Source organism: Neolamprologus multifasciatus, chromosome 20 (genome assembly GCF_963576455.1).
Source record: "Neolamprologus multifasciatus chromosome 20, fNeoMul1.2, whole genome shotgun sequence".
Classification (NCBI taxonomy): domain Eukaryota; kingdom Metazoa; phylum Chordata; class Actinopteri; order Cichliformes; family Cichlidae; genus Neolamprologus; species Neolamprologus multifasciatus.
The window spans coordinates 12,667,955-12,692,788 of NC_140458.1; the positions used below are offsets into that span (position 1 = coordinate 12,667,955).

The 24,834-nt window shown below is 38.7% G+C and overlaps 1 protein-coding gene across 2 annotated transcripts in view; it reads right to left on the reverse strand.

Annotated features, from left to right (window-relative positions):
• Positions 1-23,346, reverse strand: part of nup210 (nucleoporin 210) — a 33,900-nt gene extending 10,554 nt beyond the window's left edge. Inside the window, exons 1-35 of one of the 2 annotated variants that reach the window (XM_085144912.1) lie at positions 22,706-23,346; positions 22,064-22,203; positions 20,444-20,575; positions 19,429-19,525; positions 18,824-18,974; positions 18,137-18,269; positions 17,745-17,903; positions 16,557-16,625; positions 16,357-16,463; positions 16,120-16,260; positions 15,864-16,001; positions 15,490-15,645; positions 14,911-15,109; positions 14,355-14,500; positions 13,132-13,350; positions 12,714-12,887; positions 12,218-12,410; positions 11,883-11,989; positions 11,365-11,469; positions 10,747-10,848; positions 9,306-9,434; positions 8,929-9,056; positions 8,708-8,843; positions 8,542-8,604; positions 7,674-7,853; positions 7,508-7,588; positions 7,220-7,351; positions 6,811-6,969; positions 6,338-6,429; positions 6,016-6,190; positions 3,811-3,986; positions 1,806-2,026; positions 1,383-1,519; positions 591-705; positions 126-272 (exon numbers count right to left, since the gene is read on the reverse strand). In XM_085144912.1, coding sequence (XP_085001038.1) covers positions 126-272; positions 591-705; positions 1,383-1,519; positions 1,806-2,026; positions 3,811-3,986; positions 6,016-6,190; positions 6,338-6,429; positions 6,811-6,969; positions 7,220-7,351; positions 7,508-7,588; positions 7,674-7,853; positions 8,542-8,604; positions 8,708-8,843; positions 8,929-9,056; positions 9,306-9,434; positions 10,747-10,848; positions 11,365-11,469; positions 11,883-11,989; positions 12,218-12,410; positions 12,714-12,887; positions 13,132-13,350; positions 14,355-14,500; positions 14,911-15,109; positions 15,490-15,645; positions 15,864-16,001; positions 16,120-16,260; positions 16,357-16,463; positions 16,557-16,625; positions 17,745-17,903; positions 18,137-18,269; positions 18,824-18,974; positions 19,429-19,525; positions 20,444-20,575; positions 22,064-22,203; positions 22,706-22,863 — 4,897 coding nt within the window. In that variant the 5' untranslated portion in view covers positions 22,864-23,346. The remainder of the gene's footprint in view (positions 1-125; positions 273-590; positions 706-1,382; positions 1,520-1,805; positions 2,027-3,810; positions 3,987-6,015; positions 6,191-6,337; positions 6,430-6,810; positions 6,970-7,219; positions 7,352-7,507; positions 7,589-7,673; positions 7,854-8,541; positions 8,605-8,707; positions 8,844-8,928; positions 9,057-9,305; positions 9,435-10,746; positions 10,849-11,364; positions 11,470-11,882; positions 11,990-12,217; positions 12,411-12,713; positions 12,888-13,131; positions 13,351-14,354; positions 14,501-14,910; positions 15,110-15,489; positions 15,646-15,863; positions 16,002-16,119; positions 16,261-16,356; positions 16,464-16,556; positions 16,626-17,744; positions 17,904-18,136; positions 18,270-18,823; positions 18,975-19,428; positions 19,526-20,443; positions 20,576-22,063; positions 22,204-22,705) is intronic. The other variant, XM_085144914.1, reaches the window with a different exon arrangement.
• Positions 23,347-24,834: the final 1,488 nt, after the last annotated feature.

Sequence of the window (24,834 nt, forward strand, 5' to 3'; positions counted from 1 at the left end):
AAACAGTACTTTCCTACCCCCTTTGCACACCATACACATAAAAAAAAAAAAAAAACCTATGTAGTGGGGAGGGGGGTTATGTTTTAAAAGTATCTTTTAATTTAAGGGTGGGGGGGGCCTCTTACCAATGCTGGGGTCAAAGGTGACGTGCGTTTTAAAGACATCATTAGCAGAGAAATCGACAATGTCGCTGGTAAAGCTGAGATGGCAGTTTACAGATGTTTCTGGCTGCAGCTGTAAAATAGCTTCAATCTGGTTAGAGGAACAGGTTCCTGTATTGTAGGGCACAATAGAACAAGAAATTTGTTATTAAAAAAATAAAAATAAGACTTCATGAATCTTTACATTTATACAAAGGGGGAAAAATCCAAAAACAACAATAACAGAAAGTTCTGATATTTGGGATGTCTGCTAAAATGGTTTCTCATATAGAGATGATTTACACAGCTTCCATATCTGCACTATAATGTGATTATTGGGTGAAAGAGCAAGCCTGGCTGTGTGAAAGTAATAAATTCCTATAACATTTCTTCTAAAACACACAAATAAACATTTAAACAAAAACAAAAAACGAAATAAGAGTTCAATACCAATGAGGTTGGTTCCTCTTTCTTTGGTTGTCAGGAGAACCTTTGTCTCCTTGCCATTCCTGACTGGTGTAGCCTGTGCCATAGCTGCTGTCCGTGTAGGAGTTTCCACTACTACCTACAGAGGCATAGAGAAAGAGACAACAGCTAAAGGAAAATCTAAGGAAGATATAAGTGTGTACATGGAATAATCACACTGAAATTTGCATTCACTAGTAACCGTTTACATCAATCAAATCAAACCGTCGGGGAAGCAAACTAATTAAAACACAGCTGAGTGCTGAATATAACATTCCACCCACTTGTTTCAAAGACTTTCTCACACTGATAAAAAACATCTTAATTCAGTTCCTTTTAAAATGCATGTGAGCTCTTTTCTGTTTAAGATAGATAGCCAACATAAAAACATTTTAACTGCTCTAAAAGCAAATATTCATTAAATTATGGTCACATTCAGGGGGAAGCATGATTTAAAGAACAGCAACATCCAGAGATCCAATTAATACTTTCCACGCACCGTGTACAAGAATCCTAACAACAGCATTTCATGCGCACACATTATGCATAAATTAAGTGGAAGTGATGATGGATATGCAATCCACTTGTTTTTAATTTTTGTTATGATACATGTTTAGAAGATTCCTGCAATATTCTGCACTAGTAGAGGAACAAAGGTATAAAGAGCAGAGAAAGATCAAAATGCTACTGCATGCATAATTAGAAGTCTGTTTATTAGTGCACATTCATTAAAGCCATGGCCAAACAACATACCAAGCTGCACTATCAGTAACATACCTCTCTGTATGTTTTCAAAATACCAGGTATCTCATAGTACACAGTAGCTGTCCCAGAGTCTCTAGCTACAGCGGCTCCAGTTTTAGGGTCCACCTGAAGAACACCATCTGCAGTGGAGCTCCAAGTGCCATGAGCACCTACAGAGAAGGCAAAGATAATATTGTGCTTTTAAAATATGTACAGTACACTTAAATTCACGTAAATTGGTACTCCTTTAGTCATTTTTTTGACATAAAAAGTACTTTGTCCTTATGGAAAGTCAATGAAAAGCAATGGAAGAATCACATCAGAAAACATAAGAAATACTTATCTAGACTGTAAACTTGTGCCATTTAACAGACATTTTATTAACTTTCACAATGTTTTGTTGTGCTTTTTATTTTATGACAGCATTTGTGACATTTTAACATGTAAATCTCTTACCGCTGGGATTGGTTAACTGGATATGGAAGCAGACCACATCTCCCACCATCAGTTTGTTGGCATCATCCATATGAATAGCATGTCCCACTGGAATTGGAACATAGTCCGCCACACCCATGTTTTCGTTGTCCCAAACTGCAAGGAGTGTGAGTCCTACATTAACAGTTCTCACTGTGAGGGTGTGATTACCAGGCCCAACCCCAACCTGCACAAGGTCATCTCTAAAGAAAAGAACATAGGAACAGATTTAATTATGATTATCATTTGTACATGTTTCTGTGAAAGTCCTAATTTTTCAGGGTGTTTCAAATCAAGCGAGTTAGAAAACAGGTTGGCCAAAACAGCTCCAGCCTTAGACATCAGTAAAAGAAGCTCTTAGGGGACTCTTAGGCAAATTTTATCACAGGCCAACAATCAAAAATGTGATTACTTTCCCACTAAAATCATCTGTCAGCACCTGGAGAAAACCATAATAGAATAAGTTTATTGTATTGCCAGGCGAGGGAGTCCCTCATTGGAAAAAGTGCAACACTGCTCTGTTCAACACACACATTTACCTCGCTCAGTCAGGTGGAAACAACTCGTTCTGAAACTGGGGTTAAAGGAATACCTCTCTAAATTAATCAAATTAACTCCTCATACAGCCTATCACTAGATGATGTTGTGACTTCAACTGCTGTGGTTGGATTGTACAGAAAATGAATGTACAACAGTATGAGTCAAGAGGAGTAGTAGAGCAGTATCGTGCATCTCAGCAGTGGTGAAGAATAAAACAAAAATAATGTTAGTATTAAAGATATATACGCCGATGAGCCAAACATTATGACAAACACTGGCTAATAAGCTGTTGTTCCTTCACCTGCAGTCAAAGTAACTCTATACTGCTGAGGCGTGGACTCTAAGTGACCTTTAAAAGTGCCCTTTCACAATAAGACCATAGTTTTCCAAGTTGTGAGCGGACCACATCTCCAGCACACTGTTCATGGTTTGTCCAATCTTAGACCAGCAGACAGTGCTGACCCAGAGTACTATGCAAGTCTTTCCTCAAATCACCTGAGTTGCCAATATTTTTTGTCACACAGATGACTCATGTGTGGAATGAAAGACAAAAAACTCCAGGTCAAATATTATATCTTATTATAATACACAAATTTTCTGTTCATGTGTTTGTCTCTTTTTCAATTCCTACTACACAATCAGGAGTTGTATAATATATATTTTTTCAATTTCATCACAACAACATCTCATTTCCACAAAACTTCAGTTATGCATGATATGTGATGCCATCAGGTTGCCTGGCAACCATTTAGCAACGAGCTACAATGACCTCTTTTTCTTCCTTTATGCGCCTACAAAACCTTATGAAAGCATCCTGTTGTTTTCACAGCAGTAACATCTCATTTATATACACAAAAGCTGAATTATACATGATATATTAAACCATCATGTTCCTACCACCTAGCAATGGGATGCAATGGCCCATTTATTGCATTTATGCACCTACAACACCTTATAAAAGCATCACATTTTCATTTCATGGCCGACAGCATGGACAGGCCAAACGATACCATATGTACTAGTAAATACATAGACATATAAATTATACTATATGTATATAAAAAAAATTATAAAAACACTCAAGAATCTAAATAGAGAACACTGATGAATAACCTGCTACCTGAAATACATTTGATAATGGCTAGAAAGGCTGTGGGTTGACATGACTTGGTTTGCTGTATTTGAAATAATTGTAGACATTAGCTCATGTGAGGCTGGGCGAAGATGCACTTAATGAGTACTCAAAGCGAGGCCTTGCTTTTTCCCCCTCTATAAATAGGGCCCAGAACAGAAGGATAATAGCTTTTCAAGCTTGGGGCATTACACTAACAGAAAAATAAATCTTCCTCTTTTTCTTTGTCTAGAGGTCATGCTTCAATCTGAGAATCATACAGCCTGAAACTTAATGAGAATTGCTAATGAACCTATAGGTTGCTTAGTCTCTCACCTGTTTGTGGTAAATGTAAGGTGGGAGTTGGAGCTGTGTAGTGCTTCTCCAGTGCTGGCATGAAAGTGGACAGTAAAGGTGAGTACAGTTCCCAGGGGGAAAGCCTTCAGGTTCTCTTTGGTGTTTGTGTGGAGCACCGGACTGGTACTGAAGCGCAAATAGGACACAGGCACCACCTGAAGAATAACATTAGTGTCGCAATCAGTAACTGCAGCGAGATGTCAGCTGTCACTTCAAAGGCCTGTGCTGTTGCTAATAGTTACAGAGTGGCTATAACGATTCCAGTATGGGCCAATTCTCAGTGAGCAAAGAAAAAAGAGAAAGGCTCATTCCGACATACGACAGGCAGTTACTACTGATAATATATTTTTAGAAAGATTCAATAAAGAAAACTGGCAATAGAAACCCTCTCCTGTATTCTTACTGGGTTCTAATGAAAACAAAAAGCTAGGATTTTAAATAAGAAAAATAAAAGGCAAAAAGAAAGTTGTCTTTTTGTTTTTTTAAATACAAGCCATACCACACAAAAATAGCAGATTAAAAAAAAATGTCTATCACTCCTAGGGCTATGCATTTTTGTCACTTATGTTTAAAATTTTATTATTACACAAACATAACACAAGTAAACACAATATTCAGTTTTTAAATGATGATTTCTCTGATTAAGAGAAAGGTTATCCAAACCTACCGCATCCTGTGTAAAACAGTAATTGCCCCTCTTGTTAAATCATGAATTAACTGTGATTAACCAGATTTTTTGGAAAGCTTCAGTTTCACCAAACACACTCAGGCCTGATTACTGACAGAACAAGAGATTGAATCAAGAGATCACTTAAATAGAACCTGTCTGATAAAGTGAAGCAGGTTAAAAGACCTCAAAAAGCAACACATCGTGCAACGACCTAACAAAACACCTGAGAAATAAAAGTCACTGTCATCTCTCTGTCTGGAAAGTGTTACAAAGCCATTTCTATGGCTTTGGGCCTCCAGTGAACCTCAGTGAGAGTCATTACACACAAATGGAGAAAACTTTGAACAGCGATAAAGCTTCCCAGGTGTGGCCGAGCAACCAAAATTACTCCAAGAGTGCAGGAACGACACATCCAGGAGGTCACAAAAGACGCCAGAACAGCATTAAAGAACTGCAGGCTTCACATGTCTCATTTAAGGTTCATGGGTTCATGATATAACAAGAAGAAAGAGACTGGGCAAAAATGGCATCAATGGAAGAGTTCAATGAGAAAACCACTGCTGACCAAAGAACATGAAGGTTCGCCTTACATTTACCAAAAAACATCTTGATGATCCCCAAGACTTTTGGGAGAATATTCTGTGGACTGATGACTAAACTTTTTGGAAGGTCTGCGTCCCATTACATCTGGCGTAAAAGTAACAGCGATTTAGAAAAGGAATATCATACAAACAGTAAAATATGGTGGTGGTACTGTGATGGTCTGGGGCTTTAGTGCTGCTTCACGCCCTGCAAGACTTGCTGTGGTAAATGGAACCATGAATTCTGCTGTCTACCAAAACATCCTGAAGGATAATGTCCAACCATGTGTCAGTGACGTCAAGCTGAAGGGCTCTTGGTGTCCTGAATCACTTAAGAAAAACAAAATGAAGACTTTGGAGTGGCCTAGTCAAAGTTTTGACCAGAATCTGATTGAGATGCTGTAGCATTACCTTAAAAGGGCAGTTCATGTACGAAAACCCACCAATGCAGCTGAATTACAGCAATTCTGCCAAAATTCCATCCATTCTGTGCCGCTTATCCTTTTCAGGGTGTGGCGGGGCTGGAGCCTATCCCAGTTCTCTATATTTGCCAAAATTCATCCACAAAAACCTCATTGCCAGATATTGCAAATGCTTGAATGCAGTTGTTGCTGGCCCAATCAGGTATTAGGTTTAGGGGCAATCACTTTCACACTGGGCCATATAGGTATGGAATTTGTTTTTTACCCTTACAAATAACACTGTCATTTAGAAACTGTGTTTACTTGTGTTATGTTTGAGCCAAAACCATTAGATCTTTATATTGTTGTGCTTTTTAAGCTGCTTAACTTGTTTAATCAAGGTTTCAGCAGTGAAACCACACACAGTTTTTGGCAGGAGGTCAGAAGATGTGTTTTATAGTCAATATCCACATGATATCATGTTTAAACCATGAATCTCAAACACTTTTCACATTGTAGCTCTTAAACTGACCTTCACAGCAAGGATGAGAGTTTGATTGACACCAAAGGTCTCTTGTGAGGTAACCAGCAAAGAAGAGATGCCAGTGAGAGAGCCAGAGAAGAGGAAGCCCTTATCGTCAACTTGAGCAATAACAACCTGGTCGGGACCATCTAACATTCGATAGGAGAGAGCACCCAAACCATCCCTATTGGACAAGAAAAAACAAAATCACATCATTCATTCAAACAGTATACATATTTTTATTACATGCTATAAAATACTGAAGAGCTGTTTTTCACGTGTATATGGAACAGAAAAAAAACACCCCACTGTGCAGGTGATTCCTACTCACCTGTTAGTCTGGAGTTTCAGAGCCGAGTTCGGAGCCATCAGTAACTCCCCAGCTTCTACTTTGGGATTAAGCATGTGCAGCTTGTCATAGACCTTGATCAAAGCAAAATGTTGAAACTCCAATTATGCGAGAGCCTTAATCATTCTTTGATGTTTCTGCACTAGTGACATGTCATAGTTTAATACAATTTGAAGTTGGATGCACTGCGCTCCCAATAATCTGCAGTGTTATCACTTCAAAGTTAACAGCTTCGATTTTTATTAAAACTCAGCAATTTCAATGCTCTGCTGCCTTAAATGCCAGCTTTCCCCATTATGGAGAAGCAGCAGGGGACACAGTCAAGATATGCAAAGCACTCCATAAAAGGGGTATTTATAAAATATCTGAATAGGATGTATTTATGGTACTTTGTGTTTCCCTTCCCATTGTTCACAGATGTCTATAAAAAGTGAGCTATAGCCATGGTGCTGTACCTGAATCTGGATCTCGTCACTGAGCTCCTGCAGGTTGTTCACAAGCTGCTGAGCCGTGTGGTCAGAAACTCTGAGTACCACCTTCAGCCCTGTCCGCCCTCTCGTTCTTCCAGTCACTCTCATGCCAAAGTTGTGCTCTGACTGAAGCTCCACATTAGCCTAGATAAGACAAGGACCATTATGAGCATGGCAAAAATAGAAGCAGCAAATCAAATAAAAAGGCAACAGCGATGAGGAAGCAGGGGAAAAGCAGAGACAAAGCAGACGCTAGTTTTAAAAACCATAGTGAAATGGATGGACACCAGGTCTGAAGTAAATCTAATAAAAAGGATCAATGGTAAATGAGAGACAAAAATAGAAGCTGCTTATGATATCAAATACAAGAATGAAAATCCTCAATGCTGGGTACCTCAATGTGTCTTGGCTGGACATCCAGGATGTCTCTCTTAGTAGTGGACCAGTGGAAGGTAAAACCAGGTAGCACACTGCCAAATGAGAAGGGTGTTTGACTGCTGGTCAAACCCATCACATATACAGGCATCTAGAAAAGGAAAGAAGATTTAGAAATACAAAAAAATAAAATTGCGCTGTTCAGTTATTGGTTTCGATTTTGAGTCTAAAATTGTTATTTGAACTCTAAACAGCAAAGAATTGATTTTGAGTCCATTGTACTGATTCAAGTATAAAATGTTCACACCTGAGCTCCCGTCTCCATTCTTGTAATAGGTGCTCTGATTCGAATGGCAGTCAAAACCACAACTTCGACTTCTACTTGATCCTGAGGAAACAAAATAGTTTCGTCTGTCTTATGTGCAAAACCCACCCAAGCATTACACTTTTAAATACCACAGATATACATTTACCTGTGACACAACAACTAGCTTCCCGGTTTCTGCGTCAACAGCTTGGACCAGTCCAGTAACAGAAACATTTCCAACAGCAATACCTCTGACATGGCCCATGGGATTAACAGAAGCTACTTCCTCATTAGAAATGGAGAACAGGATATTGGACTGAGGCTGAGGACCACCTTCAGATGTGATCTGTAAACAAGCAGGATTGAAAAGAGAAGGAGTAATATAAATTTAAAGAGTAATCTTGACTAATTGCTCCACAGTGTAGTGGTTTACACATTTAACAACAAGCAAAAAAACTGGTCTGATCCTGGGATGAAACACAAAAAACATGGAGAGGTACCCATTGTTAATCAGGGAATACCTAAAAGTTGCTTTTTTCTAGGGCTCTTAACTAAACTGAATGAACTCATGGGTGCTTCCAGTGCAGCGTAGACCTATTGTGCTCATATCCAAGTCTATTTTTTAGTTCTTCTTACTAATCTACTGAAGACGATCGGCTTGATTCATGGTTTGAAATAATCCTAATTTTGATACACTGGGACTTTGTGTAGCCCCCACAGCCCATCCACATGAAAAAAGTCATTGTAGTTCTGTTCCCTCTTCTTTTAACACAACTTTCTTCTGACTGGTTGTCCTGTCTACTGCATGGGGGGTGGGGGGTACACTCACAGTCAAAGCTATGTGCCAGAGATGAGCACATCAGGGATACCTGCTCTCACTGACAGAGTTTTTTTTCCTTTTCCTTTCTTTCTCTCTCAACTGAGCGTTTGGCTCAGTTATTGCACACACAGTTGACCATCTTCTACTGTAACAGTACACATTAAATATTTTCTAATTAGAGTGTGAAATGAAGCAAATGACGAATTAGACGTACCTGCATCATTGCTCCAACTAACAGGGTCATCTTCCTTGGGATTAGCTTGAAAGGTGGAAACACCTACAATAAGAAGAAGAAAAAAAAAAGTTTTTTTTTCCCTGTATAAAATGTGCCGCTAATAGAAGACCCAAAATAGACTACAAAAAACTCCACAAAATTATACCTCTATTTGCTGGGGCGCTGAAGCAATTTTTCTCCCATTTTTATCCACAACAACAGCTGATACAGTGGTCTGACCGATGGCAACACCTTTCACCAAGAAAACAGCAGTATCGCTTTCTGTGGACTCCACTAATGGTCTGCAGAGGAGACATTCAGAAACAAAAAAATAAAGCCTTAGATGCCCTTTCACTCTAAAGGTAAAACACATTTTCTATTACTTACTTCAGAGAGACTATTGCAGAAGCTGCCTTGAGTTTAAGATTCATGAATTGGAAATAGCTGGCAGGGAATGGCTTCCTATTATCATCCAAGACTCTGACATAAGCTCTCACAGATTTGCCAATCTCCACCTGTAAGAGATGAGAAGCATCCATTAGCAGCAAAATAATTCTGGTTCACAGGAAGGGTAAACCTAATGATGAGTGCTAAAGACAAGCTGACTTTCAGTGGAATTTGAAAGGGAAGTGCTCAAAGACAATAACCATATTTAGTGCTTATAAGTCACTGAAGCATTGCAGGAATGTGTGATCTTGAAAGATTTTTATAGTCAAGTAGTGCTTAGACCCCTCCAGGATGAAGGGCTGAGGCAGGACACTGACCTTGTCAACCACTCTTACATAAACCTCCAGGATGTCAGAAACATGTACAGTTGCTTTGGCGGGTGCTGGAAAAGCCAGGCAAAGGTCATGAACCATCACCTTAACCATGCCTGGAAGGATGGGAGAGACCTGGGCAAACAGCAAATGAAACAATTACATTTCATTACACTTTTTTGAAATTCTACATTTCGTAACATGTGTGCACAGTCCATTATAGATATTAGAGATGGCACGATACCACTTTTTTATGTCCGATACCGATATCATAAATTTGGATATCTGCCGATACCGATATGAATCCGATAGTGTTTTTTAATCAATAAAACGTTTTTTTAATATCTTGCTGCATTTTGTATAAGTTTATACTCAAGTTTAAATCAATAACAACACTAAAGCTATTCTGTTATACCTGTATGTAAAAAATACACTGCGCCCAAAATATTTCATAGTTCAGCAACACTGATCAATCTAATAAACTTAAACCTGCTCCATCCTTCCTATTCTGGTATTTTAAAGAGTACTTAGCAGAAATATTAAGCAACCTAACTAATAGGGTTGCAAACTCCCAGCAAAAAAAAAAATAGGGAACCACACCCCACCCTCCACCTCATGATGCTTAATCGATGTAATCAAATTTAATTTGATGCAGCGTGAAAAACGCACAGAAATAAATTATTTTTCAAGAATAATTAAATAGATTCAACATCTTTCTTCAACAGAATTGCAGAATTCACAGATGGTACTTTCCCCAAAGGAAAAAATACTATAGCTTACTAGGGTATATTAGACTTAACAGTTACTATATACAGTAACGGACTTCTATATATTTTACATCAGATTAAAAATTTGGGTGTACGATTCAGATAATTCAGATTATTAAAAGTTAGACATTTTAAATGAGAATAAGAAAGAAAAGTATGTCTTTGTGCCCCCTTTTCCCTGTTCATGCCCTATCGGCCCCCCTGGCTAAACTTTGCTAGATCCGCCCCTGCACAGTTACCAGCCGTCAGCTACGTAGAAAAGGATCCTGGTGTAGAAAGTAATATTAAATAAATTCTAACAACAGCTTATCAAGGTTAAACGTGCTGCTGTTGTTCAGCCGCTGGTTTCCTCTTTCTGGTGAGGAGTGGGCCAAAAACAAAGAAGAGAGACGGACTCGTGACAGAAAAGCCGATCAGCTGATCATTAAGCAGTTTCACGATTGAAGTAGCAGCAGGAGAGAGAGAGAGAGAGAGAGGCAGTCAGTTATGAGCCGAGTTACGCCGTGTAGCAAGTTTTGTGAGGTGCTTTTTTGATATTTAATGGATCGGATTACATGTTTTATTTCTCGCCGATATCCGATCCAGTAATTTGGGTCAGTATCGGACCGATACGCAATATCGGATCGGTCCATCTCTAATAGATATTCCCTCAAAGACACAGTTAAGATGTTCCTTCTTACCTGAGCGGTGCCCTGAGCCTCCTGGAATACCACATTCACCATCCCTTTAATGCTGGTATTGACAAAAAAGTGCCCTGAACCCTCTCGCAGAGCCAGATTCACCTACAAAACAAAACTGGAGTGAGCAGTCTGCAGTGAAAATTAATCACAAAAATGATTCAGAAGACCATCTGTGTTCACAGTTGTTTTTCTGACAGGCAACTGGCCTTGCATGTTACATAAAAGGGGACAGATAACCACCTCTTTAAAATCCTCTAACACAGGTCACCAACAGTTATTTAACCCCCTACACCTACTTAACCCTGCTCCCATGTCACACATGATTAAGAGGGGAATGCTTACTGAGTAAACGGGGCAAAGGGTACACATTACTACTAGGTGTGGTGATAAGCACCATCTGAATAATTCAGCAGTTACCTGAGGGAGTAAATCACATTTCTGCCCTGCTGAGGTGAAATGGTGAAAAGATCAAATCACATCCCTCATGATAAACATTAAATATACATTTTGGTAAAACAAGCCATGAGAAGTCAGTGAGTGTCGATGTCCAGACTTAGGGGGGTAAAAAGTAAATGTACTGATGTGTCTGTCCACTGGAACAGTAATCCCATAACTTACTCGCACATCCGGGTGGTTGTATATGGTCACTGTGTCAGGAGAAATCTTCACATCTTCAACCAGCAGAAGCTCCAGTGTGGCTGAGACAGGAGTCATGGGGTCGTACTTAGGAGGACAGAGGCAGAAGAAGAGGAAGACAAGTTCAAATATGATGACTGAGGTTATTAAATGTATGATGCAAATATACAACAACAAAATTAAAGCTTTCCACACGTTTATTATATGCAAAAATATCTTTTTCCTCTCCTGTACAGGACCTATGAGTCACAGATGTATTTAACAGGACAACATGACTGTTTAAAAAAAACAACTCAGCTGATGAAGTCCTGATCACTAGAAAAGTGTTTACAAAACAAAACTTAAACTCACTGAGATGAATCTCTTTTGCAAAAGAGACCTTATTACAAAAACAATCCATATATCTTGAATAATACTTTAGTTAACCACTTCTACTTTTTTAAGAGGAAGCGAGAAGCTGTTTTGCATGACTTGCTAGCGGAGCAACTATTTTGACTTACTGGACTGGGGACTTTGGCTGCAGCCAGGTGTGAAACCTGGTAACCAAGAGCTGTTGCTGTGATGGCAGCAATGCCCGTTTGCTGGTGGACAAGAACTTCCTGCCGTCCTATCACAGATCAGAAAAAGAAGTAAAAAGTAAATATATGAAATCAATGCATTTTTCATTTTGCAACTTATGAATAATATCGTAGATAAAAACAAAAACAATCTATTCCTGGCAATACTTAAACTGATAACTGACCATTCCATTCAAATGCCCTAAGATTACATTTTTCCCCTGTTTTTATTTAATAAATTTAAAGTTCAAATGATATAAAATGATATGATCTTTTACCGTGAAGTTTCATCTGTTTGTTGCCCTCCCTGAGCAACTGAAGCTTCATTGGCATAGTGGGTTCAATACTGGCCAGCGATACCTTTGTGGATTCCCACAGCATGCTCAGAGAGCTAAAGTTGTCAAACTTCCTCCCTTGATGATCAAAAGCAGCCAAATCCAAAACAGGGTTGCGGTAATTTGAAACAGGCACCTAGAAGATCATTGTTTATATGAGGAATGTGCTTTTCAAACAGTTTAATTCTATTACACAAAAACAAAACACCAAGATCTTGGACTTCTTTTTGTTAACAAATATAATTAGCTATTTTCCAGTGCCCCTTCATACAGATCAAATTTCAGAAGATCATATTAAAAGAAATAAATAAATCATAAACTTGACATTTCTTCAGCTAGTGTTAAAAATCAATGGATAAATAAGAAGTAGCAGTATAAAAATCAATCTACACATCTAAACACAGCAAAGGAGTCTATTAAAAAGTGACCACGTGCATACCACTTGTTTATTCTGCTGCAGCAGCGGACAGGTCAGGTCTAGCTGTGGGCTCGTATACACGGGCACCAGAGTAAGGCGCGATGGAGGAGCACAAACGAACTTGACGACTGCTGGCTCTACAGCGGGATAAGGATTGGTCACACTGGCTTTGTTCCCCACCATCACCTCCAGAACCTGGAAATAACATTTAAATTCAGTTGAAAGATAAACAGCTGTACTTTTACAATGGTTGTAAGCCATCAAAGTAATTTATTAAGGATACCCTTGAGTTATGCTAATCGCAATGGCAATAGAACGAATAAGATTTATGATTTTAGCTATGACTTCAAACCACGATATTCATTTTAGAAACACACAATATTTTAGTTAGCGTTGGGAATGGCAAATACAAGACATACAATTACACTTAAGGTCCTACCTGCTCTCCCAGGGCTCTGCAGGTTGCCCTGACCAAACGCTGATTATAGTTGTGAGACAAGGGACTAATCAGGGTAAGACTCAGGCTGGCCTCATCTTCAGCACTCAAGTTGCAGAAAAACTTTGAGGGCTCTAAGACCCAAGGCCGCGGCCCACCCTCAAACAGCATGTCTTTCGATGATCCCAGTGTCACCACAGCAACAGATACAGGGTCAATCGCCTGCCAGAATAATATTCAACTGTTAAGAAGAACTTGGCTATGGAAATGTTAATACAAGGTATTACACAGCAGAGAAATAAAACTGGGTCAAACTTTAGCTGCTAGGGCAAAACAAGCGAAGAAACTCCACAAACATGTCTGCAGTAATTTGAAAAACACAAATCAGTGTCACGTGAGGCATTAAACAACGCCGTATGCTACTGACAGCTCGATTGTAATGTGCACAAAAACGACGGCTACTGTATCTGTTGTTCACAAAAATGACTAAATATTTTAGCAGAGAAGATGTGACATGTCAAACTGTTGCATCCATTCACTGCACTGCGATAGTTGTCAGTTTTATTCATTTGTCTTCCAGTGCTTGTGTATTTTAAAAAACAACAACAACAAAAACAAACAAACAAACAAAAACACAAACACCTGTGTCCCCTGTGTATAACACAATACTAAAATTCCCAAAGAAAACCAATGAGAAGAAAAATATAATACTCGCCGATCATTGCATTTCTGTAGGGTTAGTCTGCATTCACTAATCTGCATGAATGTTCTTCAGTGAATCTGTTTTCTTATAAGATCCATGCTTATTGGCAGTTTACTGCAATTTTCTTTTCTTCTTTCACCTCAAAGTCCAGCTTAATATATTATTTATTTATTTACTACAAGGTACTTAGCAACTGAAATAGAAGCTCAGCCACACTTTATGTATGGTATCATTTATTAAAGGAAGATGGGTGTGTCTTTGTTTGCTTGCACAACCCAAAATGCCACAAACAGAATCCAATTCAGTAGAAAACACTGAGATATATTAGTATTTGTGTATTTCAGTGTATCTCAGACATACACGCACTCAGACAGAAAAAAAAAGAGCATAACTAAAAATGTCCCAAAAATGAAATCAGTAATTGGACATGAATCCTGGAAGCCTTAAAAAAAAATATTATGTACAAATGCCTCATCCATCGTGATGAGCCAAGTCCTGAAAAGGACAAGACCTTTAGACTCACTCTGAGAGGAAGATAGGCAGCAATGGTGATCTTGGCACTGAGATGAACATTGCCGTGAGTGTAGCTGACACTAAGCACGGTATACCCAGGAGCCAAAGCTTTGGCTCTCACTCCACTGCAGTGGTCCTGGCCTGGAGCCAGCCTCCCTGTGAATCAGGAAAAATGGGGTTGGAGAAAGTCATAGTACATGATAATCTGATATGACAATTTATTAAAAATAAAAAAATGTCACACTCTACAAGGTTTAATTATACATTTGTTTAATTGTAAGTAAAACAATTCCATAACGGAAAACTAAAGATTTTGGAAAGATGTAGAATATAATAAATACTGTGATGAAATCTAAAATGTTTTCTCATTCTAGTGTTTGTTTCTACTTGAAATCAACAATGGGCGCCACCAGTAGACCCCCCCCCCCCCCCCCCCACTTGCAGTTATTGGCCCCATCCCTCCTCCCATCCCTCCTCCTCCCATGTCCCCCCCAAAAAAGCAGGCAATCCTTTTTTAAATTTACTGCATCTTCACAGTCCAGTCCAGGCAGACTAACAGGACTCACCGTCTAGTATTTCAAAGATGCCATAGTTCTCCTGTTCAACCACCAGGTCAAAATGGGAACAGTCACTTAACATGACCCGCTCTTTTTCCCCCTCTTCAAGCAGACCAAAAATCCTGAGAGGCAGATCCAGTATGAGGCCCAACCTGGCTTCTACTGGGCAAGGAGCAAAGTCCATTGCTACAGGCTCAACAACATACACCTGGAAGAAAGCATGATCCAAAACACGGTGAAGAGTGTTACTGAAAAGTGATTAATGTACTTTGCCCTTGACCTCCTAAGACCCAAACTCTTTCATGGCATGCATTTTTATTTTCTATTTGGGCTGATTGGGACCTGATGAATGTAAAAAACAAAGAATTTTCTTTTTACCTGATATACACTTACAAGGACAATACATTGCCACTGTTCTATCAAAATTTAAAACAAAAGTCCATTTAGTATTGTGCTCTAGACAACCCAAAATGTGATGTCCACATATGTGGACGCCAGGTCCTATGAGGTTAAAGTTGGAAGAATCAATGACATCTCATACAATGAGATATAAATATCTCATTTAAAATCGGTGTTGTGTTTACTTACCTTCATTTGGCCAAAGTGTAGTGGGTTACGTAGATCATGAGCATAAATTACACTGACGCCTATGTCACTAACTGTGGTCATCACCCCTTTCACAGTCACTGTGGAAACAGCTGCATTTGAGGAAGTCCAGCTGAAATTTCCACTACCTCCTGTTGCCTGAAAAGCACCAAAGAACAGGTGTCTTTTTTTTTTTTTTTAAATAAAAATGACGCCAAATTTTTGGATCTGACAGTTAGACTTGGTGGTAACATAAAGCTTGATCTATGGTGTTTCACAGAATATGAAGGAATGCAAATACTAAAGCAATTTGTAGAGGATGTTAAGTTTAAATTGCCTGACCCATAACAGAAGTCACTTAAATAAGGAATGATTACCTTTATTGTGTACTGATAAGCTCCAACTTTGGGCTGCCATGGAAATGTGAGAATACTGGGACTAAGAACTATGGGGTTATAGATTTCCACATCCTGTTCATTGTGGACTGGGTTGGCCAGAGGATGGACATTTCCACTCTGAAAGAGAACAGATAGCACAGGAAATGATCGAGCCCTCTCGACTGAAGCGGAAGAAAGTGTCAGTAGGTTGTAGCAATAATAATAAATCCAGGGTCAAAGCTGCATCTAAACTTACTTTATCCACGACAGCTTTTAAGGTTGCATCAATAAGTGTCAGGCCTTCCTTGAGTGCTCTGACATGGTGATATGATCCATTCAAAGAAGACTCCAGGATTTCAAAATACTCCGAAGGGAAAGTAGTGTCAATACGGACATTCTGCAAAATAACCCACACAGATTTATAAAATACTGCCTACATATTGATTTTTATTTGCAGCTAGTACACTGCAAATGATTTAATGGAAACACTTACATCAGATAGGTAAATTTTGTTGCTAGATTTGTCAAATACTTCAATGTGGATATCATACACTCTTCCAGTTTCAAGAATCCAACTATCTCCTGGGTGAATTTTAAAACCTAAAGAAATTGCAGACAAAATATTGGTCAACTTAATCTAAAACACACAACTTTTTTTAAAATTAGACTTTCAGTGAAGAAAAAGAAACAGACCTAAATAGCCTGGTTCAACAACATATAGGGTGCTATTGGGTAGGCGAGACACTCCTTGCATCCGAAGGCCTGAGAAGATACTGTTAAGGAAAATTAAAATGATAGACTCCTCTTAATAAAGAAAAAAAAGGAACTTAATCATTTCATTTAATTGACAAATAACAGAATACACATGTTGTAGTAAACATTAGATTAAACAGTACTATGCAAAAGTCTTGAGGTACCACTCAGTTCTTTATATTATGCTTCAAAAGAGTCAGACTTTCTTGTAATTGTTTTTCAAGTGATCTTGAGCAATAGTTCTCCAGACTTCCTGAAGATCATTTCTTTGGACATTTTTCTGAAGTCCCTTAACATGGATTCAAGGATAAAAAAAGGAACCCAACTCAATGGATGAAGCAATGTTGTGTCTACACAGACAGTTTAGCAAAGAAACCAATTTTTTAATACATCTGTGTGCACTTTGCTACCAATTTGATGGCATTTGTTCAGTTTAATATATGAAAAATTCCAAAAACAACACATACTCCAAAATCCACTGTAACAGGTGTGGTGCCTACATTTCAGCCAGTGATGTTTGAGATCTTGTCAAATTTGATGGACAAATGAACACAGAAAAGTGCCATCAGATTTTGATCCACCCTCTGGAAAGTGTGCGATAGGCAGTGGCTTTATTTTTCAACTTGACAATGATCACAAACACACTGCCAATGCAGTAAAAGCATACTGAAACAGAAATAGCACACAATGGAACACTATTAGTCATGGATTGGCCTCCTCAGAGCTTAGACTTCAACATTATTGAAGCACAGTAGGATCATCTTTACAGAATACAAAAGAAAAGTAATCCAACATCCAAAGAAGAGCTTTGCGTGTCCTTCAAGAAGCCTAGAGAACTATTGATTTAACTACTTAAATTACATGAACACTTGCCAAAGAGATTCAGGCTGGGTTGAAGAATAGAGTTGATCATACTAAATATTGATCTTCAAGCTCACTAGAATAATACCAACTTTATTTTTGTTTTATATACTGTATTTCCATTTATGTTTGTACATGTTTAATCATTCCGTTCATGATCGATTTTCCTAGTAAAATATCAACAAATGAAAAGTGCTCAAGACTTTTGCACAGCACTAGACCAGAACATTAACTGCTCAATAGAGGTGCAATAGGTCAGAAGGATACTCTTATGATCCAGCACCACATTGATGTGTCCCAGCTGAACTGCTGTAACAGTGGAGGTTCTTGGATCCAGACTGGCCACAGCAACATCTGGGTTTCCATTAGTACCAACAACACTGTTCTGAAGGTGCAGCTCATACTGATCACAAGGCATAGAGAGCTCTAGACAAACAAAGAGAAATTAGCTGAAAGGTTGGCATTTATGTACCATGCAGAGCTGCTCCTCTCATCTGTGACATCAATGACTCGCCTACATTTTCACTTCATATATTAGCTACACTCATGCAAACTCATGTAGTACTACTGAATGTCTTTGCATACAGCTTCAGGAAATGTACATCAAGTTAAGTAAACATTGAATGAAGAACTTCACTCCTCATTAAACAGAGTCAGACCTGTTATCGTTCCCTGTCTTATCTTCAAGACTCTGTATCTGATCGAAGTTCCGGCCAGCAAGTAGATATCGTGTGCGGGGCTCAGCAGGATGTTCTCTAAGATCAGCAGCCTTACCTCTGCAGCACCCACATCCTGTGGCATGGATACCATGGTTACACAACACAACACAGCTTCAGCTTCCCGCCTTTTCAAACCAGATCAAACAGATTGCAGTTTTATAAATGCTGATATGAATTCAAACTACAAGTGCCCAACAGCCATTTTCGCAGATTTTCTATACTGCCAAAAATAACTTTCCTTTGTTACATATGGACTTAATTGGACATTTATTCAGAATAAAAGTGCGTCAGATGAAAACAAAATGCCATCTTAACAAAAAAAACCAACCAACCAAACAAAAAAAAAAAAGTTGACAAGACAGAAACACAATTTAACTGTCACAGCAGCCTTGACATCCTAAAGTACTGCTGTTATGTAATATTTTGCTATTTTTAGATGTCTTCGTCTCCAAACTAAGTTAATACTCAAAATGGGCCAAATTTTACCAGAACTCGGACTTCTTTTTACCGTCCAAAAATAAATACATAAATAAATAAACAAACAATATTATTATAACAATAAAAGGGAAATATTTCAACTCTTTACTGGTGACAACAGCAAATAAAATGTCCTTTGCACCATCTTACTTTATAAAGAGGTTCTTGTATTTTTGCCTTCAGCTTTGCATGTCCCGTTTTCAGTCCTGATACTAAAATAATATCACCCTGTTTCCCAACACGTTCCATTTCAGATATGTATCCAGGAGGGGTGTATGTGGACTCTGAGAATTTAAGTACCCTTGAACACAGAAAAGAAATCAGAAATACATTACTCAAGTCAGTGTAGTTACATTTTTGGCGCAGCTCAGAATGGACCACCAACACCAAATCAAGAGATTAATACCATAAGAAGTGTTAATCTTTACTATCAAACAACTATCAAACAGCAGAACATAAGTACTTCTTCCATACCCCTCTATCCATAGCTGCTATAGTTTACATATGAGGCTACATTGTAAGCTGTAATCCTTCTGTATTATATTTAAACTCGAGATAAATGGGTTTTTACGGGACAAAAAATATAAAATTAAAATACCGCACAGAGAAATCCAACAAGATTGTTCAATAGGCTGTTTATGATTACACTAGCAGTCAGTTTGCTAGATAACTTTTTTATTTTTAGTTTACCATCAGAGTTTAAATAAATCATGTAGTTCAAGACAGCCTTAAAGTAATAACACACGCAAACCTACCGTAATGAATTGTAAGAGTCAGAGAATCCGTTCACATCTACATCTTTCACTAAGGTCCAGTCAAACACTAGACCTGCAAGGGTGCTGAAGGTGTTTCCTGAAATAAAGCAAAATATTTATTTAAGTCACCAAATAAAACATGGCTATGTGAGACTTGGTGAGAATTATCTGCAATGAAATTCCAACTTGTGGTTTAAGGCCAAAGTCATTAGTGGCTGCATCTAATTTTTTTCCTTCTTCTTTTAGCTGTTGCCTTTAGGGGTTGCCACAGTTGATCATCTGCCTACATCTCACCCTGTCCCTAGCACCTCTCCTTTGACACCAACCCTCTGCATTTCCTCCTCTACATCCATGAAGCTTCTTTGTGGTCCATGTCTTTTCCTTTTGCCTGGCATCGCCATGTATACCATCCTTTTTTCAATATATCCTCTATCTATTTAAATAAAACTTAAAACTAAAACTGATCCCTCCCTTGAACACTGTCCAAGATGTCTTAGCCTTAGCCTCGCTATCATTGTCTCCAAACTACTACTAATCAATTGTCTCTCTTTAATAAGCAGTTGAAATAGGTGAAAGAAAACCAAAAATGAACCTCATTACAAGATGCATACAGACCCTTAGATTCCTTAGATGGCGTATACTTCAAAAATAAATAAATGTAAAAAACAAAACCAAAAATGGCATAACACCCATAACACCAGACCCTCGAGCCACCATCAGAAAGAATCAGGCTGTAGTTACAGCTCATTAAACTAAGTGTGCCAGGCCTAAACGGAACCAGTCGAACAGAACAAAAAGCCACCTCACAGCAGCAGCCTGAGGGGCAAAGACAACACTACCTTGAGCCAGCTCACTCATTACTCTGAACACTCAGAGCACAACATAAACATTGTGGACTCCTTACAGCTTAAGAACTGAGTGATAATACAATATGAGGAACTATTTACCTTATCAATAACACCAATAGGCTAAAATTAGAATAGCACTCTCCAATAAGAAGCCATTTTAATGTCACCTTCAGAGTCCAGTGCATGAATCCTGAGTGCCAGTGGTGAATCCTCAAGATGTAGCTCTCTGGTGGTGGACACTATCTGGATTTCACTGATGATGTCGACAATAGCATCGCAACGCAGCACCTGTCCTGTAACTGCAAACAGAAGACAAGACTATTAAGTACGTAGGGACATTTTCTCCAAATTGAATCAAATGCATTTCAAGATTTGATTTGACATGCAAAGCCTGAAATCTACTTCCTCACTAAAACATTTTATGGCGACTGTATGGAAATGAGAGTGGAGAGCAGCAGCTCTAAAGCTTCCTTTATTCCTTGTAGTATGCAGAGTTATCAGTCAAGTCAAATGTTGTGGCTTTTTTGGTTAGTGGGCATGAAAGAGTGAGCGAAAAGGCTATATTAAATTAGGCTTTTGGAAACCTAAAACTGCTCAGTTATTGTGAAAAAATAGATGTATTTTGTTTGAAACATTTCAGATGTATGTGGCAGGGTAACCATGTCAGAGCAATGACACGGGGTCTCAGGCAACAGATGACAGCTTATTTCACAACTGCAAAGAAGGAAGGATGGAAAAAATGTGTTGTGCAACAATGATTTGTATGAAGCTAACCATTAGATATTATTTGGATAGATTATAAAGTAATGATCAAACCCTAAAGAGACAATAAGAGATCCAGGGGGGGGCATTGATAAGAATGAAGTTGTAAAAATTAAACCGCAAAAATGTGCGGTTGTAAGCCCATAAAAAGTGAGATAAAGAACCCTCTGTCAATACAAAAAAAACCTAAACAACATGCCACCACATTGTAAATATCAAGAATTTCTAGGCTGTTTGAGTTCTGTTATCTAATTTGAATTAAACTACAGGGAACTGGAACTGTGACAAACATAACTTTGCAGTCATCACTCAGTCAGAGGAGGTGATTTAAGTGACTTTTAATGTGGCATGGTTGTTTTTGCCAGATGGACTTGTCTGAGTATTTCTGAAACTGCTGATCTACCAGGATTTTTCAGAGAAATTCACAGTGGTGTCTGTAGAGTGCACAAATACTTCTTTGCAGACAGGCTTAGAAAGGAGATGTGTCTGCTTGGATCAGGAATAGAGTAAGGGAATCAGACAAACATCTTCATCATACTGCAAATTAAAAACAGAGCCGCTGAGGTTAATTACGTTGCCATTTCTCTCACTTAGTTCTCCATTTTCCAAAACAGTCTTTTGAGACACATGCTTGTTCTTGCACAGGTCTAATAAAGTGACTACATACACCTCAGACTTCTGGTGTTTTCAAAAATATTTAAATATTACAAGCAAAATTGCAGCCATTGCACCTGTCATGACTATATCTCTTAAGTGTTGTACTTCATTTCCACCTTAAGCTGTCATTTCTACTTTATAGCGTCTTTTTTTAAGCTGGATTGCGCACTGTAATTATACAGCATGCAAATTTTTTCCCCTGATGGAAGCTGCATGATCATGAACATTTCTCTACATCTTTATGCAATAGTGTGGAGAATTATTAAACCATAACACAATACACTCTTTAATCTGACGGCCTGGTTGACAATCTGACAATCTGCATCAATTTCCAATGGCAGTTGATGTAAGGCTACTGCTGTTCTTACCAATATCTTCAGCTAGGATAATACTGGTCAGTCTGGACGGCTGTGTGGAAAGAGCCTGGAGAACAGCTTTCCGGGAGCAACCCCTGATGTGGTCCTCATCCACAGCCTGGATGCTTGCGACCTCTGGTCTGGTGGAGGACCTGAAGAACAAGGACAGCGATAAGTCGTATAAACTCCCTGGTTATTTTATAACGTACTGTTGTTATAAAATTCTGCTTTGCTCTATTGTAAATTATACTTTTACAAAGCTTCAACATTTTATTTTATTTTTTTTGTTCATGTACTTGGGTGATATAACAGAAACAATAGCAATTGCAGTGTAGCTTAGTAAACCACCAAGACGACCCACTATGAACTCCTTAGTCAACAACACTGTCACCCTCTGACATCAAGAGAAACTAAGATTATATACATATATCAGTTAACTTATATTAGCTTTAATTTGGATTAAAAGATTAACTCAAAAACTAACAAATGACACTGGAAAGCCATGTTAAACCTAAAAAGTTTAGCCTCTTTGTGTTCCTCATTATGGCCTCAACTGTACACACAGTGCATACAGTAGAGATTGCCATGTGGCCTCATATGCACCACACACCTTGACACCCCCTTCGGCTATGTGTTTCCAGTTTTTCTACTCACCATCTGTAGCAGCCTTCAGTTGTTTCCAGTGTGAAGTTAATTCTTGTACTTCTGGCAAGCGGAAGCAACACTTTGGGAATATTGAGCTTGGAGGAACACTTAACCTGATAAACGGTTAATAATAATAGCAACACCAACAGTAATGTCAGCGCTTTCATTTCCGATTCACAAGTGATTTACCAACGGTCGAATGAATGAACGCTAAGTTTCCGTCCTAGCTAAACTTCCTCCGTCTCATTAAGTTAGCTATTTCCGCAGTAGTTTTGGACTTATGGCTCTGAGACAGGCGGTTAGGTGAGCTAGCATTGCCAACACTGAAGCTATTTCTCAATCAAACACACGCTGCCTTCCTCACAGTTTCAGTTCGTATCAGTTGTTAACGGAGAGCTGCCGCATGACGATAAGAACTACAAAGTCCTCCTCGGTGCTCTATTCGACTCCTCAGCCTTGGTTATATTCCAAGGTTCTTCGAGACACAAAGCAACTATTTATATGAAATTTACTCTTTCACAGTCAGCAGACGATAGCTTAAAATACGCATGTTTCATACAATACCCGCCATTAGCAATAATTGGACTTCCAGTGAGCATGCCGGGAGTGAGGAAACGTCATAACAAAGGGGGGAGGGGGAGAGTTGGTGAGTTCGTTCTTAAAGGTATACTGTCAACTAATTCAATATAATTCAAATGACAAGTTTAATATACTAGGATATATTGGGGACACCTGTTCATCTACATGTTGATGCAAATATCTAATCAGCCAATCACATGGCATTAGGTCGGTGAACTTACACAACCCGATGAAGCATCAGGACAGGGAAGAAACGTTGTTTACGTGACTTTAAAAGTGGTTGTTGGTGCCAGATGGACTGATCTAAGTATTTTCCCTCACAACCAATGTCTGAGGTTTACACAGAATAGTCAAAAAATATATATATAGAAAATATCTGGGGAGCATCAATGGCCAGACTGCTTCAAGCTGATAAGGCAGCAACAGTAACTCAAATAATCACTTGGTTTGCAGAAGAACATCTCATTATACATTTGCCTAACAAGTGAAAACTCCTGAGAGGAGATCCTGAAGGGGTTGGGGAAGGAGGAGAAAGGCGTCCAGCATAAAAATCTGCCAAGTCAAACATGGAGAGCTACTGACTGTGGTGACCCCTTGTAATTAAGGCAGCAGCCAAAAGTAGCTTTATGCATAGGGACATCTCATCCTTAAAGCAGGTGAACTACGACAAAAGCCATACTGGTTCCATTCCTGTCAGCTATGATCAGAAAACCTGATGCTACAATTTGCACAGACTCACCAAAGCTGAACGACAGAGATTGTCTGGATGCTATGGTCAGCATTTGGCATATACAGCATAAAAGCATGGATTCATCCTGCTGTGTATCAGCCAGAGTTATTTGTAATCTCTGGCTCTCTTCCACAGTTTGATTTTGACCCATCTCTCTGCCATTGCACCCAACTTGGTTGTAGCAGATGGCCGCCCCTCCCTGAGCCTGGTTTTGCCGGAGGTTTCTTCCTGTTAAAAGGTAGTTTTTCCTTCCCACTGTCGCCAAAGTGCTTGCTCATAGGGGGTCATATGATTGTTGGGTTTTTCTCTGTATCTATGAAGCACCTTGAGGCGACTTTTGTTGTGATTTGGCGCTATATAAATAAAATAAAATTGAATTGAATTGAATTGAGATATCAATGGAAATCCCAGGATGTCGTCTATTTAGTAAATCAGGACTTATAAGTCAAATGATATAGACCACAAACAAATCTCCATTAGAGAACTGAACAGAATAGAACTAGACCTGAACTGAAATCATTTCAAGTAAATTCAGCTGAGCATAGTTTGAGCAACACATTAGAGTGCTGTTGTTGGCAGTACCTATCCCTTTATAACCACAGTATACCTTATATCTTATGATGACTGATTCCAGGACAACAGTGCACAATATCACAAGAGATCAGAAAGATCAAATCTTGAACATAATAGTTTCTTGAGCATAGCAGTAACTTAACTGCACTCAAAGGCCCTTCCCAGTCATTAACTAAAGTAAATAAACAGGAAATGTCTTTAGTTTTAGTCTTTCTAAATTTCGCCAAATTTAGCAATACACCAAGCAAAAGGAGAC